At 35.5% G+C, this 17,340-nt stretch overlaps 1 protein-coding gene across 2 annotated transcripts; it reads right to left on the minus strand.

The window, feature by feature from the left end:
* Positions 1 to 19: 19 nt before the first annotated feature.
* On the minus strand, positions 20 to 16,976 carry gnl2 (G protein nucleolar 2). Of its 2 annotated transcripts, XM_067405890.1 has the most exons (16): positions 16,796 to 16,976; positions 15,280 to 15,364; positions 14,084 to 14,178; positions 12,044 to 12,183; positions 8,968 to 9,152; positions 8,755 to 8,821; positions 8,492 to 8,650; positions 5,689 to 5,802; positions 4,861 to 4,989; positions 2,947 to 3,051; positions 2,700 to 2,858; positions 2,264 to 2,371; positions 1,491 to 1,960; positions 1,301 to 1,380; positions 602 to 678; positions 21 to 485 (listed from the first exon to the last, which is right to left on the minus strand). In XM_067405890.1, exons 1-16 carry the CDS (start codon positions 16,857 to 16,859, stop codon positions 351 to 353), a joined length of 2,172 nt encoding a protein of 723 aa, XP_067261991.1. In that variant the 5' UTR covers positions 16,860 to 16,976; the 3' UTR covers positions 21 to 350. The 2 variants fall into 2 exon arrangements, with proteins under 2 accessions (XP_067262001.1, XP_067261991.1); XM_067405900.1 differs by lacking the exons at positions 12,044 to 12,183; positions 14,084 to 14,178; positions 15,280 to 15,364; positions 16,796 to 16,976 and adding exons at positions 10,365 to 10,435; positions 10,739 to 10,941 and having other exon boundaries at positions 20 to 485.
* Positions 16,977 to 17,340: the final 364 nt, after the last annotated feature.

Below are 17,340 nucleotides of genomic sequence, written 5' to 3' on the forward strand. Positions count from 1 at the left end.
TACTCACTATTCAGTTTCAATGAATAAAACATGTATAAAAACATCTGTTCTGAGTATTTATTCTTTTTTCTCCAATCAAAAGAAAAGGAACAGACATAGACACACTGGTACATGATCCACATTTCAACACTTCTGTCTTAAGTTAAAAAAATGCACAGTGCTGAAATTAACTGTAGTCATAATGTTCATGAGGATGGCTGATGCCACAGTCCATTGGAACGATTGCGTCACAGATCAGTCAAACCTTCACCTTTACACAAATCACTGTGATTCCACTCCAGATGTACCAACTTAGTCACCGACATGACAGTGGGAACAGGGATTGATTTGACTGGGTATCTGACCATGTCTTATCGCTTAGCTCGTTTGGCTTTCTTGCCATCCAAGGGCATTTTTCGGTTCTTATTCTTGTTCTTGACATTGTGTGTCTCATAATAGCGGACCCCCACTTTCTTCACTCTATGGGCACGCTCCAGTCTTCTTTTCTGTTTGGTTGAAGTAGTATAACAGAGAGAGAAATTAGTTTGGTTTCAAATTTATTTTGGAATCGAGGAATCAAGAAGAGTGACAGCAGCAGTGGAGCTTGGAGAACAGTGCATACCTCTTTAGATGTGAGTTTGGTAGGCTGTGCGAACTCCTCATCTTCTACAGCTTTCCTCTTTTTGCCCACTGTCACAGCTGGAAAACAAAGAGAGGATGAGTGTCTTTTACTCACTTTTTTTAAAGTACCAGACATCCCCTAATCATTCAAACATCTCTAAAAAGATTCTATGGAAATATTTAGTATATTTCAACTGGGTTTGCAATACCTTCCATTATGAAGATTTAAAAAAAAATTCTTTATACTGATGTCTATATCAATATTTGAATATTTAAATACTGTTTAGGGTCAGTAATCGTTTTTTTTTTTAAAGAAATTTAAATTACTTTAATTTAGCAATGATGTACAAAATTGACATTTATAATGTTAAAAAGATTTCAATTTTAAATAAATGTTATTTTGAACTTTCTATTCACCAAAGAATCCTTAAAAATGTATCACGTTTTTCACAAAAATATTCAACTAATTTCAATGTTGATATTAATAAGAAATTTTTAAAGCAGCAAATCAGAATATTAGAATGATTTCTAAAGGATCATGTGACACTGAAGACTGGACTAATGATTGACAAAGGAATAAATTACATATATATATATATATAAAAATAGGTATTTGATGTACACTAAATATGCAGTTCTAGTGGCCATATCTTTTTTAATACGCAAACATTTGGGATCATCTTGGGTTAGTTGGGTATACCTTTCCGTTGAAGATTCTTTGCAGCATTCTGCTTTGCTATGGTTTCAGTAAACACCTTTTCAGAAAGGCCTTTAGGAATGCTGTAAAAACATCAAGACAACACATTATAATATCAATAGATAAGAGCTAAACACTGAACTCAAAATCACAGAAACCTCTCATAACTTTATCAGTATGAGTGTAAACAAACCGTATGGCGGAGAACTGCTTTGACTTGGCACGATCAAGAAACTGTTTCAATTTGGCAATCTTCTCATCCATCTCTTTATTCACTTCACGCGTGTTCTTTTTCTCTGCCGTGGTCAGGGGGTCGGAAACAGACAATTCTTCTTTCTGTAGTTCTCCATTTTGCTCTTTTTCCTCATCCTCCTCATTTTCCTCGTCTTGTTCGTCTTCTGACCCAGAGGGATCCAGTATGTCAGGCATCTCGACAGGCACAAGATCCTCCTCGCTGAACTCCGGAGCGACGTTAATTTTGCCAAAGTTCTGCTTGACGTTACTGAAGATTTTCTGCATCTCCTCTTGTTTCTGTCTCAGCAGCTTTTGATCATCCTGCTGGCTAGATGAGGCCCCCTCCACATCCTGAGCTTCAAGTCTGTTTTCCAACTCTTCCTTCTCAGTTTCCATCTCAGGCATTTCCAGCATCGGTTGTGCTTTGTTCTGAGTAGAAAGATCGAGTGTCAGTTTAAGACTATAAATGTTTAAAAGTGCATTAGGATCCAAGTAATTTAGAATTCAAGTAATTTTGTTGGCCACAGTGACTTAATATAGGATTTGTACCAAGTAATTCAATATGCATTAAGGAAGTTACATATAAACAATGTCTTCTGAGGTCTGTTAAAACACAAAGCTCTAATTTTAGCAAAAAATTGTCTTGGAACCCATTTTTTAATAGAGCCTGAGCTATTGTTTTACTAAAAGAATCTAAAATTTGTGGAAAATTAAGAACAAATGTCCATTTACCTCTTCATCCATCTCACCCCCAGGGGGCTTCACGAAAAAGGGGATGCGTCCCCTCTGCCAATCATTCAAAACCATTTTAGACACAGTAGACAGATCTGGCTCTCCACCCTTTTTTACAAGAACAACACAAAATACCGTTACAGCACAGACACGTACAATATTTAGACAAAGATAGAGATGTGAACTAACCAGTTTAACCAACCTGTAGGCTAAAACCCTTTTATAAAACTCTGATTTTGAATTAAATCTTAGTGGTTTTGGCATGAGAGTATTAAAAATTTGGCTATTCAAACTTTAAATTAAATGTTTTCCACCGGCTTAAAGTAAGCAAACTGTCACATCTCAATCGGACACTCTAGAGGAACGAATAAACAAATGTGTTGCGAGGACCGAGCTGACAGTTCATTTTATCAGATACTCCACAATCAGTCCAGACCTTAAGCAGTTTTCCGGTGCGAAAGGCTAGCTTTTCCAGGAAATCCTCGGCGGAGCTCCAGGACGGAATGCGGTATGTCTTCTGGATGTACTCCGCTTTGGCCCTCTCCAGCACCGCTCCGATGTGATCCTCTGGAGTTCGGATCTTCTCCACTTGGACCTAAAAACAACAGATACAAAATAAGTGGATGAAGCCGCAGCGATTGCAAAATCTGAATGGTTGATTTTGAGAGTCAAGGCCATCGTACCACTCCCTTCAGCACAATGTCAGTCTCGCTGTCGTCGGAGGGGTAGACGACGCCAGGACAGTCAATGAGGAAAATACGTCTCATTAGTGTGATATACTGCCAGACCTGTCAGACAGAAACAAAACAGTTGATTGTGGCATAAAAGTTGAGCTCCATAGATTCATCCATTTCCCCCATTTAAGAAACCACAAGACCTAAAACATTTCAATATAAGGAACTGCAATTTAAACAATGCAATTTATAATAACTTGCGACAAGTTAGAAAGCAGTCAATTAACTTTTGAGCTTATAAAAATGAAACTGAACAGATTGTTTTTGAATGTTGCTGCCTGGCCAAAGGCCTAAACAGTGATTCAGGCAAATTTAACATTTCAACATTAAAATACTTTTTTGTTGTGCCTCTTTAACTAGTTTTTCTTAATCAATCAAACCTATCTATTTATTTCATAATCGAACTAGAAACACTGTTTTTAAAAGAAAATAAAATAGTGGAAAGAAAACGTCTAATAATTGAAGAATCACCCAAATCAGAGCCCACAAGGGAAATTTTAAATTATATAATTTATCATTTAAAATATAAACAGCAGAACGTGGAAGTCCAGATTTGTTTAGAATTTGATTTCAATCTGGCCTCTGTCAGTAATCTGTTTTTCCTTCGCCTTGAACTTTCACTCACTCTCTGAAAACCATTTCTCAGTTCCATGTTTGTGAAATGAGAGGAAAAATTTGACAACATAAAAAAGTAATTTCACACAAAAACATGAATACACAAAAGTAGCAGCCAAAACCAAACTGCTGGAAACTTAAGCCGTCCAAAATGTTAACACATGTCAGGAACAGGCAGGTAGTCTTACACTCGCTAGTGGACTACAAAATAAATTTCACAAGAACAGTCGCTTAATCGTCTGATGTTCACGATCAGAGCATAACAACTACAAGTGGAAGTTATAGGAACAGACAGATCACTAAAAATTATTAAATAGAAGGTGACTTGAAATGCAGTTTAAGTGCTGAATGGGTTATTGGCTGGTTGAGAGCCTTTCCTCATCATTCATATTCATTGCATGGATTTTTCATTGTATGGAATATTCATTGTATGGATTTTTCATACCGGTTTGGAATTACATTAGAATATTAATATTGTGAAAATATTATGTACTGTAAATTATTACTATTATTATTAAGAAGAATATTTTTATTTTACAGAACAAGTAAAGTGACAATACTAATATTTTTGGCTGTCGTACTTTCTTTGCTTTCAAACATTAAACCATAGAGCTTAAAAGTGATAGTTAACCCAAAAATGAAAAATCTGTCATCACAAGTAGATCCAAACCTGTATGAGTACCTTTCATCTGCTGAACACAAAAGAAGATATTTTGAAGAATATCAGTAACCAAACAGTTGATGGGCCCCACTGACTTCTATAGTATTTTTTTTTCCATACTATGGAAGTCAATGGGGCCCATCAACTGTTTGGTTACCCATATTCTTCAAAAATATCTTCTTTTGTGTTCAGCAGAAGAAAGCAATTCATAGAGGTTTGGAACAACTTGAGAGTAAATGATGACAGAATTTTCATTTTTGGGTGAACTATCCCTTTAACTTAAAAACAAATATCATTACAAATTTAACAAGATGGTTGGTGCACTGCATTTTCAAATGCATATTACGACGAAACACAGAAACCCTCTCCCAGACACTGAAAACATCATAATCTGCTTGCATGTTAAAAAACAAAGTATTTAAAATGTATTTGAAAACACAAATGTATTTTCTCAGATTTACACAGTGAAGGTGGGTCATACATTTCAGGTAGAAAAAAAAAGAAATCCATATGAATATGGAAGAAGATAAAGAAGAAGAAAAAAAAACACCCTTGAGATGAAAACAAAAAAGCTTCAGAGGTCTTACCTTAGTCTCACCAGCAAGGGGTGCCACGTTACAGACTTTTTTGGAGCGCAGGGTATTGATAACAGAGCTCTTTCCAACATTGGGGTAACCAATGAAGCCAACACTGATCTGCTTTTTGTCTGAGTGGAGCTGAGCAAAAATCAATATGGACATGTTAATACAAGGCAAAAGTCTTTTTGAAAAATAGCAATTAAATAGAAGAAATACACAAATATATTGTCAATTCCTCTGATATAATGTCGGGTTCATGGTATCAAGGTCAGGAAAACAAGACAACCTTGGTTCAACTTTTTCCCCAATAATTTGCACACATCGCCTCTTACATTACACTATTCACTTTTAAAAGTGGGGCCCCTGGCCAAGAAGTTAAGACTTGGTACACAACCAACACAGGCCTCTTAAATGTCATTACACCTGCAGATTTATATTGCACGCATGGTAACCGAGATATTTTTGTGCTGCTGTTTTCTAACTCCTAAAAGAGTGTCTTGTCATATAACTCTCAACAAAATTTATGTTATGTAAGCCCACTCTCCTTTTTAGTATTTCCAAGTTTTTGTTTACGGCTGTGCTCCCAAAAATAACTTAGAGGCAGATGTGAAGACAGAAGAGGAGCCCAAAAATATTGGAGGGTGGGGTGCATCTGCTTTCAACATCTGTTGCCATTACAGACCAGAAAACAGGTTGATCATGTCCTAAAATTGCAGCTTGAGTAGATAAACATTGTGGAGCAAAACTGCTTTGTGTTTAACACCTGCTGCCCCTGGTTTCCAAGGCATGATGATGTGTATGCACATAAAAATATGTTGTAAATGTTTAAGGTCTCACCTTGCCAAACTGCCGCAGGAGCTGGATGAGGGAGCCCTTGCCGAAGGAGTTGGTAAGGCTGGCGTGAAAGGCCAAAGTGGGGTATTCCTGAGAGAGAACCGCAACCCAGCGTTTCTACAAAATACACACACGTATAAGCAAGAATCCGTAGAATGATCGTAAGTGAATGTATAACATTTTATACGCCGATTTATAAAACGTCCATATGAACAACAACAAAAAAAAATAAATCCAAAATGCATCCCTCTTTATAAATCACAGGTAATCTTAAATTCAAGAGTATATTCATGTGTATAAAATGTGTATTAGTATAGTTATAATTATTTGTTGCCAGCTACCCCGGCTATATTCATTGCAAAATAAAAAAGCAAAAGATGTAAAAAGTAAATAAATATATAAATAAAATAAAAAGGGTTTTAATCTTAATCTTTGATTAAAATTCTAAAACTAAATCTGGTCCTCATTAAAAATCTTTTCATGAGTCAATATAATTATAATTAATTCATATCATATAATTAATGAATTTATTCATTTCAAGTAATTAACACAAAGCAGTTCAAATGTTGTAAATTTGCACTTATAATTTTAATGCATATTGTGATTGCCTCTTTATCTTTCATATTACATGTTGGATTATTTTAATTGCTGGTATATGAGCACAAAAAATAAAAAAATAAATGTATGCATGCTCTTCAGTTGGCATATACATAAGAAGATTTTCATGTCAGTTTCTGCCTTTATAAATCCTGTTTTGTTATTCACTTCTTGATGTAGGATGAAATCCATGGAATTTAGGATCAAATCTGGTCAAATGTGGACTTTGTAAATGTCTCCCAAGGTCTAGACACTAGAAGTGATATATGAAATGGTTTTTGATAAGAGAGAACAGATTTAAAAAAAAAAAAAAAAAAGCACAAGGGCACAAGCTGCCCAACAAGAAATCACTGCAGAATGATAAGTGATTCCCTCTCAACAACAAAAATAGTGGGTTTCCCAATCATTTTTCTATTAGGTTTATAAAAGACCTCAGTCAGGTTTGAAGCTTATAAACAACTGGTAAAGCTCCCTCGTTCCTTGTTACTCCATTTCAGAATCGGCAATAACAAAATTTACAAACAACAAGAATTATAGATGTGAAAGATGGAATCTGTCAGAGAAGGAGCCTTTAACTGGTTAAATCTTAGAAAAGTTGGGAAAGTCAAGATAAACATGCCTGTCTGTCAGTGAAACAAACTCCAGAGACAGGATAATTGAATGTATGACAAGACACATTGCAGACAGTGGCCCTGTTCCAAAAACCTAGTGTGCTGTTGTCTACTGCCTTCGTAGGTGGTTCCATATATCCTATTTGTCCTCGAACAGCAAAAGTGACCATTTTGGATAGCTCTACACAGGCAGGAACTCGCTAAGTACTTGCAAAACTAACAACACGATACTCTAATAGGCATACAAATACATAACACACATAAATATAGGATAAAAGTTTTTTATTAGATTGAACTCTTTTATCAATACATTATGCTACTTAATGAACAAGTATATTTATCATTAAGACTTTGACATTTCTATCACCAACTTAAATGGATATCAAAAAGGCGAGCTAAACTAATAACGCCAGAGCTGGGTAGATGACTTATGAATTATAATCAGTTGCTGATTACAAATTACATGACAAAATTTGTAATCAGTAATATAATCCCTTAGATTACACATTTTTGGTAACGTAATCTAACTACTTTTGGATTACATTTAGATTACTTTTGCGCTAACCCTTATTTGATGTCACATATGTTGTAGGATAATTTTGTACTATTCTGACAGATACAAAGAAAAAATATATTCCAAAAAAGTATATTCTATTCACCAACAAGAGCCTCAACAGATTCTTTTTAAAGTGCAATGTATGGACAGTTAATACTTCAAAATACTAACACTAATGTACCTGTTAAGAGTTTGCTGATAGTAACACTGAATAAAACAAAATCACATCTAAGGATTTTAAAACATATTTACTTATTATGAAATTCACAGCAATATCACTGCTACATCAAATATTTAATCTATATTTCATATATTATTATTATTTCATATATATTTCATCTATATTTCCCCCTCACCGCCAGAAAAACTCATGAATGTATGTAAGCGGCAGGTTTATAATGAAAAAAATATAAAAGTAAAAAAAAATGAAGAGAATCAATGAATTGTGAACAACTTACTGCCATTGTGTAAATAATATGTAATCATAATATGTAATCATGTAATCCATAAAAATGTAACTGTAGTCTGATTACAAGTATTTTAAAAAGTAGTTAATACAAGTACTTTTTTTTTGGAATCTGATTATGTAATCCAGATTACATGTAGTTTTTTTATTTGTTATTGAACTACCAATATCTTCATTTTTCAAAATACTGCTTTTTGCTGCTAAATGAATAAGTAGATTTATCATCAAGATTTCTGACATTTTCTTTCACCTACATAAACGGTGTGTTGGAATGTTAAGCTAAGCTAACAACACAATACTCTAATACATAGCACACACAAATGCTGGATAAAACAATTTTACTAATGATTGAATAAGTAGATTTATAATTGAGATTTCTGGCACTGTGTCTGCCATTTGGATGGGCTTTTTTCACTTAGCTTACTGAAGTGCACTATACTTGCATTCTACATTGAGTTTTCCCAAGTGAAGGTAAAAAAAGCATCTGGAACATCATTCCAGCCTTCAGAGGCAGCTCAACAGGTTTTGAAACTAGTATAGATAATTAACTAGTATTGATAGATATTAACTTCTTACCGTAACCCATGTGGGAATGAGGTCACATTTATTGAGCACAAAGATGAGATGCTTCCAAGGTTTCTCTTTCTTTAGGTAGGACTCAATGCTCTGGGAACGAGTGCCCATAGGGTCCCGAGCATCCAGCACTTGGATAATGACGTCTGAAGAGTCGATCACCTGCACAAAACATGCTTCGTTTTAGGATGTGCCATCATTAGGGAGTACTGTGGTTTTCATCAAAACTTTCAAAGAGCAAGTTCTTGGGAGACGGTCATAGCTACCTTATACAGCTCTCCCCAGATCCTCTTTGACTGACCCTTCTTGAAGATTTCCTCCCTAACCTCATCCCTGCAGTGATGGGGAAATTAAATGGCTTTAAGACATTTATCCAGTTATGTCAGGATATATAAACCATATCAGATAGACAAACAGGGCATAGTTCCTGCAGTAGGGATGTTCTGAACTATAGGATCTTTACAAGTCACTAGACTCACTTGACTCCGCTGTCCTCAGACACCAAATCACGGTCTTTCTCAGCACTGTAGCTCTGAGCCGAGACCTCTGCCTGTTCAGCAAAGTCCTTCAGCTCTCCTACAGTCAAGTTGGGTCTCTTTCTTTGTGCCTTTGGCCCAAACGTAGTCTCGAATGTCTCTGTGTCCAGAATGTGCACCTTGGAGTTCTACAAGAACCAGCAGAAGATCAACTGAGAAACAGATTCTTGAGAACTGTTATAACCTCCTACCAAGATCTTCATAACTTTTGGAATTTCTTGGATGAAGTATCTGATCTTTCAGTTATCTGTGCCCCATTCCCAAGAGGAAAGAAGCCCCACTGATTTATGGCAGAGTGTACTCAACACATTTTATCGCTTACAAGAGTGTGCATATATTAATATGAGACTGTAAACATTTCATAAATCTATTTGATTTTTTCAATCTGATTTTTAGGACTGACTTTCTGTTTGATGAAGTGGCGAAATCTGTTTGTTTAGACAGTGTAGTCTACACTGTATCGACTATAGTAAAGAGTTAAGCCTCAACACGATGCTAAAAGACATAATACACTAAACCAGGTTAAATCTGTATATTTGACCACAGAACCAGAAAGCATTGCACACTCTGTAACATCCCAAACAAAGGAAAACTTTAAATCCGATCTGACCATTATTTAGACAAACTCCAAAAAAAAAAAAAAAAAAGATCAGATTGTTAACTTTTTCAAACTAAATGCAGATGTGGTTTAAATCAGATTTGTAAACACCAGCTTTACACATTTACAATTTTATATACACTACAGTATAATTTTTTTTAAAAAACAATCTAATACTTTTATTCAAGCAAGGATGCATTAAATTGATCAAAAGTGTCTGAGAACGCTATTCTTTTGAACTTTCTATTCATCAAAGCATCCTGAAAAAAACAAATATATCATGGTTTAGATAAAAATATTAACCAGCACAGTTTGCAAAGTAGGCAAACTCAAACTTTTCTTTTGTATACGATTAATCGCGAGTAATCGTTTGACAGCCCTAATGGGACACGGAGTAATGATGCTGAAAATTCAGCTTTGCCATCACAGGAATAAATTACATTTTAGAATATATTAAAATAGAAAAATTATATTTTCAACTATAATCATATTTCAGAATATTACTGTTTTTTACTGTATGTGAGATCATCAACTGAATCCATGGTGAGCATAAGAGACTTCTTTCAAAAACATTTTCAAAACTTACTGACCCCAAACTTATGATCAGTAGTGTAGCTAGAATATAACTAACATTTTAACAAAAAGGCAGCTAATTTTATAGTGTTTATAAAGACAAATATGCCTATATCAAGACAAAAATCAAACAAAACCTGAATGAAGAATAATGAAAGAAACATCTTACACGTTTAACTGCACCAGGCCAAATTGCAATCTGTAATGACCTAAAAACAAAACAAAAGGGAAGCCATACCACTGTTGCAACAGAGGATGAAATAAAACGACAAGCAATTTACAGATCTTGTCAAAGTCAGTAACATTTCTCGTAAGAAATTGTACTTCTGGTAAGATTACATTTCTTTGGAACAATTGACGTGGATGATAAAAAAGCAACCTGATTTGAGGCTAACCACCACATCACAACATGTTCAAAATATTTCTGAGAAAGAGCAAAAATGTGCGCAAACAATGGGCATTACAGCACGCACTGGAGGAGCTGCTCAAACACCACAAATCAAAAAGAGAGGAAGAAAATCAATAATTGAGACATAGCATTACCAGTTCCCTGCAACCAAGGTTGAATACAAGAACAAAAACAGTCGCCGTTCTGAGACGGAGAACATAAAGTAGAGATGTTCATTACACAAAGACCTAAAAGGTTTTGCTCACACATGGAACAGTTTAGATCCTAAAGCGAATCAACAACAGTTGCAGAAGGAACGTGAAGAACTGAGAAAAACATTACATTTTATTCTGAGCACATATTTTTTTTGCTCTGTTCTTTACTACTGGCAAATAGCAGGCCCTTAGGTGCCAAAAAGTAAGTTCTATCGCAGGTCAGGCCGTACCCTCACTGCACCGCTGTCAGACTAACAAAATAACTGTTGTTGACATGGCACAACAATTTGGCACAACAATATTGTTGTGTTCTTGCTGTAGTTACCTCATGTGTTTAAAAGTACGAGACGTTTAGCCAAGAGGTGTCCCGAAAAACATAAACACACATGAGCAAAGGCCAATTGTTTATGAGAATTTGCCAGAAATGGACAACTGGTCATTCAAGTCAGAAATGAACTTTTTGAAAGGGCAACCTTACCCCCTCTGGTTTACATCAGGGACATTTTTGCTGTATTTTTTCTAATTATAAGACAATACGCAATATCATACTTTGACTCCTATCTACTTAGGCAGAAACTCTGTGTATCATAAAAAACAGCACTATTAATGTCAGCATTGTTATTGTTAAATAAAACTTATCAATCGTTTCAGTAATTAAAATAAAGCTAAATATTAATATAAGATGAAAAACTTAAACTTAAATGTAAATTAAAATATAGCCTTGGCAATGAACTGAAATGAATACATTTAAGTTTGAAGTACTAAAATTGTTAACTGAAACTTAAGTTAAAAGGAACTCAAATATAAAATAAAAACTGAAAATATAAAAATAAAAGCTTATTCAAAGAAATATTAACAAATACTATAATTGTGGATATAAATAATACTAAAATAACACTGCCTCATGTAAAGCCCAGAGTTAGACGTTAGCATGTCGCTAATGCTAACACATTATTATGGTACTCTAAAATACGTAAAAACTAATTCAATTATTTATTTATGTTACATTTTTCTGGTTTTAAGTGAATTATAAATATATTTAGGATTCACATTTCTTGGATGGATTTATTTTTCTGAGCTCATCACAATGATTTATGGGATTGACTACTCCGCAAATCTCAAACTCTTTCTAAGGGTTTCATGCAAACAATTAGCCTACCTGTCTCTTCTCAACAGGCTACATTGAGACTAAAATTTTTTGTATTAAAAAACAGTGGATGTATACTAAAGTATCTGCATACTCACATGTGCCTTTATTCTGTCATGTAGCAAGGACATGGGTAGCTTGCTCTGTTTCATCACTACTCGGTACGGATCTTTCTTTACTGCGTTCATCTCTTCTTGGAATTTCTGCAAGGATGACTGCTTGATGACACGTGTATTGGCTGCATAGAGAGCATATGGGGAAAAGCAAAGAAATATTCATATATTCAGATCTACTTGAAAAAAAGAGGACAATTTAGGCTAATTCCCCTCATAATCAATCACACAGATTAGGATTCATTAAGGCCACATTCACACAGCAGCAGAATACGGTTGTCAGTCCTGTATTTGAGTAATTAATACGGTTGCGTTCACGCGCAATACGGTTATTTACTGGAGTGACAACCGCATTCTATAACCGAACTCATTTACATTTTCAGCACTCACGACCGCATTCTCGGAATTCTCAGGCTGTGTGAACGGAACCGGACTAGACAACTATTTGTCTGTCAGTGTGAGAGAGCTGCTCTTCTAAGGTGTTTTGTGTGTGGTTTCACTTTCAGTAACTTACTGCGACAGATGTAAGCTGTGCGTCATCTTAAGGTGTAATTAGATCCAGTCACTGTTTTCCACCGGAGCGGCTCATGTCAGTTTTGTGTTTCTTTTCAAATGCCACGTATGCACAAGATGTCGTATAGGACGTGACACGTGTGTGCAGCTGTTAAAGACTCTGGCTAGCGTGTGTTTACATGCTGCTGTTGGTTAATGAAGTTTTGATGGATGAACTCGCGGTTCAATTAGTCTCTTGTCATGTCAAAAGTGATCATACTTTTCAATCTTTAATATTATGTTGATTACTGTCGCTATTAGGGGTGTAACGATATATCGTAGTGTGATATTTTGCGATGCAAAAATGTTACGATATGTATCGTAGAATGATGGCGATACTTTTACGATATGACAGCAGTCTATTCTTATTGGTTGAGCTGCCGACGTGACCTACTCCGCAACATGGAGGTGGGAGTGAGAGAAGCCGGGTTGTCACCGCATATTAAGGGTGTGTCTCAATCAGTTCTCTAGTTCAGTAAGTGTTTCGCGAACACATCGAATCTTGCAAGCAGGTTTAAACGTTTCTCATGTCAGTCTCTTTCTTGGTCACGTGAGAAAATGCGTGGCTTTCTTTGCAAAAGATGCTTGCGATGCTTTGCTTTAAGAAGTTAGGGGCCGTTCACATATTGCGTCTTTTCCGTGTGCAAGTCAGTTATTTCAAATGTAGCCACGCGGCAGGCGCGCTCATAATGGAAGCAACGCGGTTTTCCAGGCACATCGAGATGAAAAATTATCAACTTTTCAGAATGCCGCAAGCGCACCACAGGATATGTGACAAGAACCAACCGGTCAGATTTGGCTTTTCTGTAACAAAACATCAAAATCTCAGCCGAACAGCTGATCATAGCAGTACAGGGTGGTTTTTATATCTTATCTACATAAATATATCTAGTAGTAAAGGTAATGCAAGGGCTAGAAATCAATTTATCCTTTGCTGAAACTTTCTACTCCTCTTGGTGAGCGCAGTTCATGGTTGCAAAGCAATGACCGATGCCACTGGAGCGCAAGCGCTTTGGAAAGGAGGAGAAGCAGTGCGGCCGCGTCTTCCACGCATTTTTCAGCTGTTAATTTGAATACAGAAGGTTTTTATTAAACTTTGAAATGTGATCTTGTATGTACAACAAGGAAAATTATTGAAATTTGTTAATGTTTTTTAAATAAATCTTAGTTGAATTTCAATTTAATTTTGTTCAAAATATTGTGATACGTATTGTATCGTGAACTCCGTATTGAGATTCGTACCGTATCGTGACCTGAGCGTATCGTTACACCCCTAGTCGCTATGGTTACTAGCAAGAGAATACAGGATTGACACTTGCTGCACGTTCATACAGACAGTGTTCCAGACGCTACTGAAAGTTGCTGTGTGAACGAGACATTTCGAGACTCACACCTGTAAAGTAAATGCGGTTGTTAGTCCCAAAAAATGACTGTGTGAACGTGGCCGAAAACTCTAAAATGTATCGCTCTTACCGAACCACTTGATGTTGGGCTCAACTCGGGCCACAGTTCCAGGAGCAACTGTGTTCTGGTACTGCAAGGGCTTGATCACCTTACCTCGACTGTTGCTGTGAGCATATGAATAAAAAAACATGCACGTTTTATCATAGTTAAAGGGTTAGTTCACCCATAAATGAAAATTATGTCATTAATGACTCACCCTCATGTCGTTCCAAACCTGTAAGACCTCCGTTCATCTTCGTAACACAGTTTAAGATATTTTAGATTTAGTCCGAGAGCTTTCTGTCCCTCCATTGAAAATGTTTGTACAGTAGACTGTCCATGTCCAGAAAGGTAATAAAAACATCATCAAAGTAGTCCGTGTGACATCAGTGGGTTAGTTAGAAGTTTTTGAAGCATCGAAAAAATACATTTTGGTCCAAAAATAACAAAAACTACGACTTTATTCAGCATTGTATTCTCTTCCGGAATCCTTTCCATTGAACTGATTCCATTGAATTGCTTCCATTGAATTGATTCCATTGAATTGATTCCATTGAACTGATTCAATTGAATTGATTCCGTTGAATCCTTTCATCTGTCGGCGTTGGTAATGCTCTTTTACGTCATTGTTTTTGGCGATTAGGACATCCGCGACATGCACACTTACGCACCATTTTAAAAAATATAGCAATACCAAAATACAAACAATGTAGAATAGCTTGAATACAGCGTGCGTCTCCCTCAGACTGTAAACGAAGCTCGGGCGCACCGGATAACAAGTCAGCAGCGTCACTGCGGAGTCATGAACCTGGATTGACAACAGACCCGGAAGAGAAGACAATGCTGAATAAAGTCGTAGTTTTTGTTTTTTTTGGACCAAAATGTATTTTCGATGCTTAAAAAATTTCTAACTTACCCACTGATATCACATGGACTACTTTGATGATGTTTTTATTACCTTTCTGGACATGGACAGTCTACCATACATACATTTTCAATGGAGGGACAGAAAGCTCTCGGACTAAATCTAAAATATCTTAAACTGTGTTCCGAAAAGATGAACGGAGGTCTTACGGGTTTGGAACGACATGAGGGTGAGTCATTAATGACATAATTTTCATTTTTGGGTGAACTAACCCTTTAATTCTTGCAAAAACCACATAATTCATCTATTGTTTGCTACTAATCTGAATCTTGTATATGTCATTTTGTGAATGACAGGTTACCATCTCTGCTTCTGTCTGTACATATTCAATCGTCTGATGGTGGCACGGTCCCTCATGTTGTTCCCTCCAGCTCCCTTCACTCGGTCTGTAGGGTTGGGAATATTAAGACATATATTAATAATATTATACATAATATTAAGAATATAAATTACACAGGGACATATAGTGCAATCTAGTGAATCTACAGTAATTTTGGGTGAGTTGCGTAACTGTGATTGGAACACAAGTCTACTAACAGCCTTGTTAATAGACTGCACAATTTCTATTTTTAAATATTTTATTCAATTAAAAAAACAGGTGAAATATCATTGCTTGTGTGTAAACCTCAATTGTCTTCACTATATATTTTATTAGCCTATATCACATACATATCAACAACGAATGTTTAAAAGTTAGGGGACAGTAAGTCTTTAAAAGAAGTCTCATGTTCACCAAGACTGCAATTTTAAAGTAACTGTTTTCTACTTAAATATACTTTATAAACGTAATTTATTTCTCTGATCGGAACACTGAATTTTCAGCATCATCACTTTAGTCTTCAGTGTCACATGATCCTACAGAAATCATTCTAATAATATGCTGATTTGGTGCTCAAGAAAGATTTCATTTATTATCATTGCTGAAAACAGTTGTGCGGTTTAATATTTTAGTGGAAACCACGATACTCTATTGTCAATTATTTTATGATGAATGGGTCAAAAAAGCAGCGTTCATATTTGATTAATTTAATGAATCCTTGCTGAATATTTTTTTTCATTATGTTTTTTTAAACATCAAACTTTTGATTGGTAATGTATAATTTGTAGCATTCAGTTCCTATGTTAGCTTCAGATTGTAAAAATATTTAGCATGATCCCATGACCAAAGAGAAAGACTGCCTTTATTTATAAATAGTTTATTATACGCAGTGTAAAAAAAAAAAAAAAAGATTCTGGGTTTGGAGCAATATGGCACTGACAGCAATAAATCTTTGGGATATTAAAAATGTGACAGCTATTGTAAGAGACAGCCATAATTGTAACTTATACCGATTCAATTGAAGCATTTGAAATAGATGAACAACATGCAGTGTGTTTTCATGTAACTTAGTTAGAAAAATATGTCCGCATAATGGTGGAAAAAAACAACAATCATCAATTCTAGGGGACAAATATACCCTTACAATAAAGATAATTTCTGACACTTATCCTGAACATTTTTGGAAAACATTCAAACGTTGTGGTAGCAATGTAGTACGATTTTTATTTATTGTTATAATTGTCATGTAAAAACAAGACACAGACAGTCTTCACAATACAAGTGCCAGGAGCCTGTGATGGGACATTTACAGGTTTGTCAGAAGTCATGGTTACACACAATCAACAACTAACCCACTGCGAATGGAAGAAAGTTGCTTCATAACATGCAACGGTGAAAATACAGCTACAGAACGACTCGTATACTTCTCAACAAGAGTTGGCTAATAGTTTAGCTGGCTAGCAGTTCACATCCAGACCAGCGCTTCATTTTATCTTACCGGGATTACTGCTGGAGTTTGAGGGATTTATGGAGCTTTTCCCCTTGAATTTTGGTTTAACCATTGTGACCGATTACTCCGGTACACTCCCAATACTGAAAATAAAGAAATAAAGCTGTATTTCAGTCCACTTTAGGTTTCCACGTGTTACAATAAATTACACAGCACAGGAAGTACGTCATCAATCAGGCGACAGATTTTTTCTTTTCGTTTTTTTCACCAAGTTGGGTAAAGTCAGTTGCTCCTCGGACTGAAATCTAAGTTACTTATAATTTAAATATCTAAAAAAGGCACAAATTTAACTATAGGTCCATGTACACAAACCGGTGTATGCATTGTTAACATGTCCCGAGGTCACGTTAACTTCTATTGAATTTTAACATTTTAACATCTTTCATGGTTATTATTGCACATGCAGTTTTATGAACTTATGTGAATTGAGAGACTACATGGATTATTTTTATTTTAAAAAATGCCTGCAGGATAGTTAAACTAATGTACAGAGAAATATGATTTAGAAGAATATAGTTCTAGAATATAAACTT

The sequence above is a fragment of the Chanodichthys erythropterus genome, chromosome 2 (assembly GCF_024489055.1).
Source record: "Chanodichthys erythropterus isolate Z2021 chromosome 2, ASM2448905v1, whole genome shotgun sequence".
NCBI lineage: Eukaryota > Metazoa > Chordata > Actinopteri > Cypriniformes > Xenocyprididae > Chanodichthys > Chanodichthys erythropterus.

Excerpts from the sequence above, each read along its gene's own strand:
- gnl2 (XM_067405890.1), bottom strand. The coding sequence starts at position 16,859 with ATGGTTAAACCAAAATTCAAGGGGAAAAGCTCCATAAATCCCTCAAAC. Across the intron at positions 15,365-16,795 it reads AAACTCCAGCAGTAATCCCG|ACCGAGTGAAGGGAGCTGGA; the intron begins GTAAGATAAAAT and ends CCAACCCTACAG. Across the intron at positions 1,381-1,490 it reads AAGCAGTTCTCCGCCATACG|CATTCCTAAAGGCCTTTCTG; the intron begins GTTTGTTTACAC and ends ATGTTTTTACAG.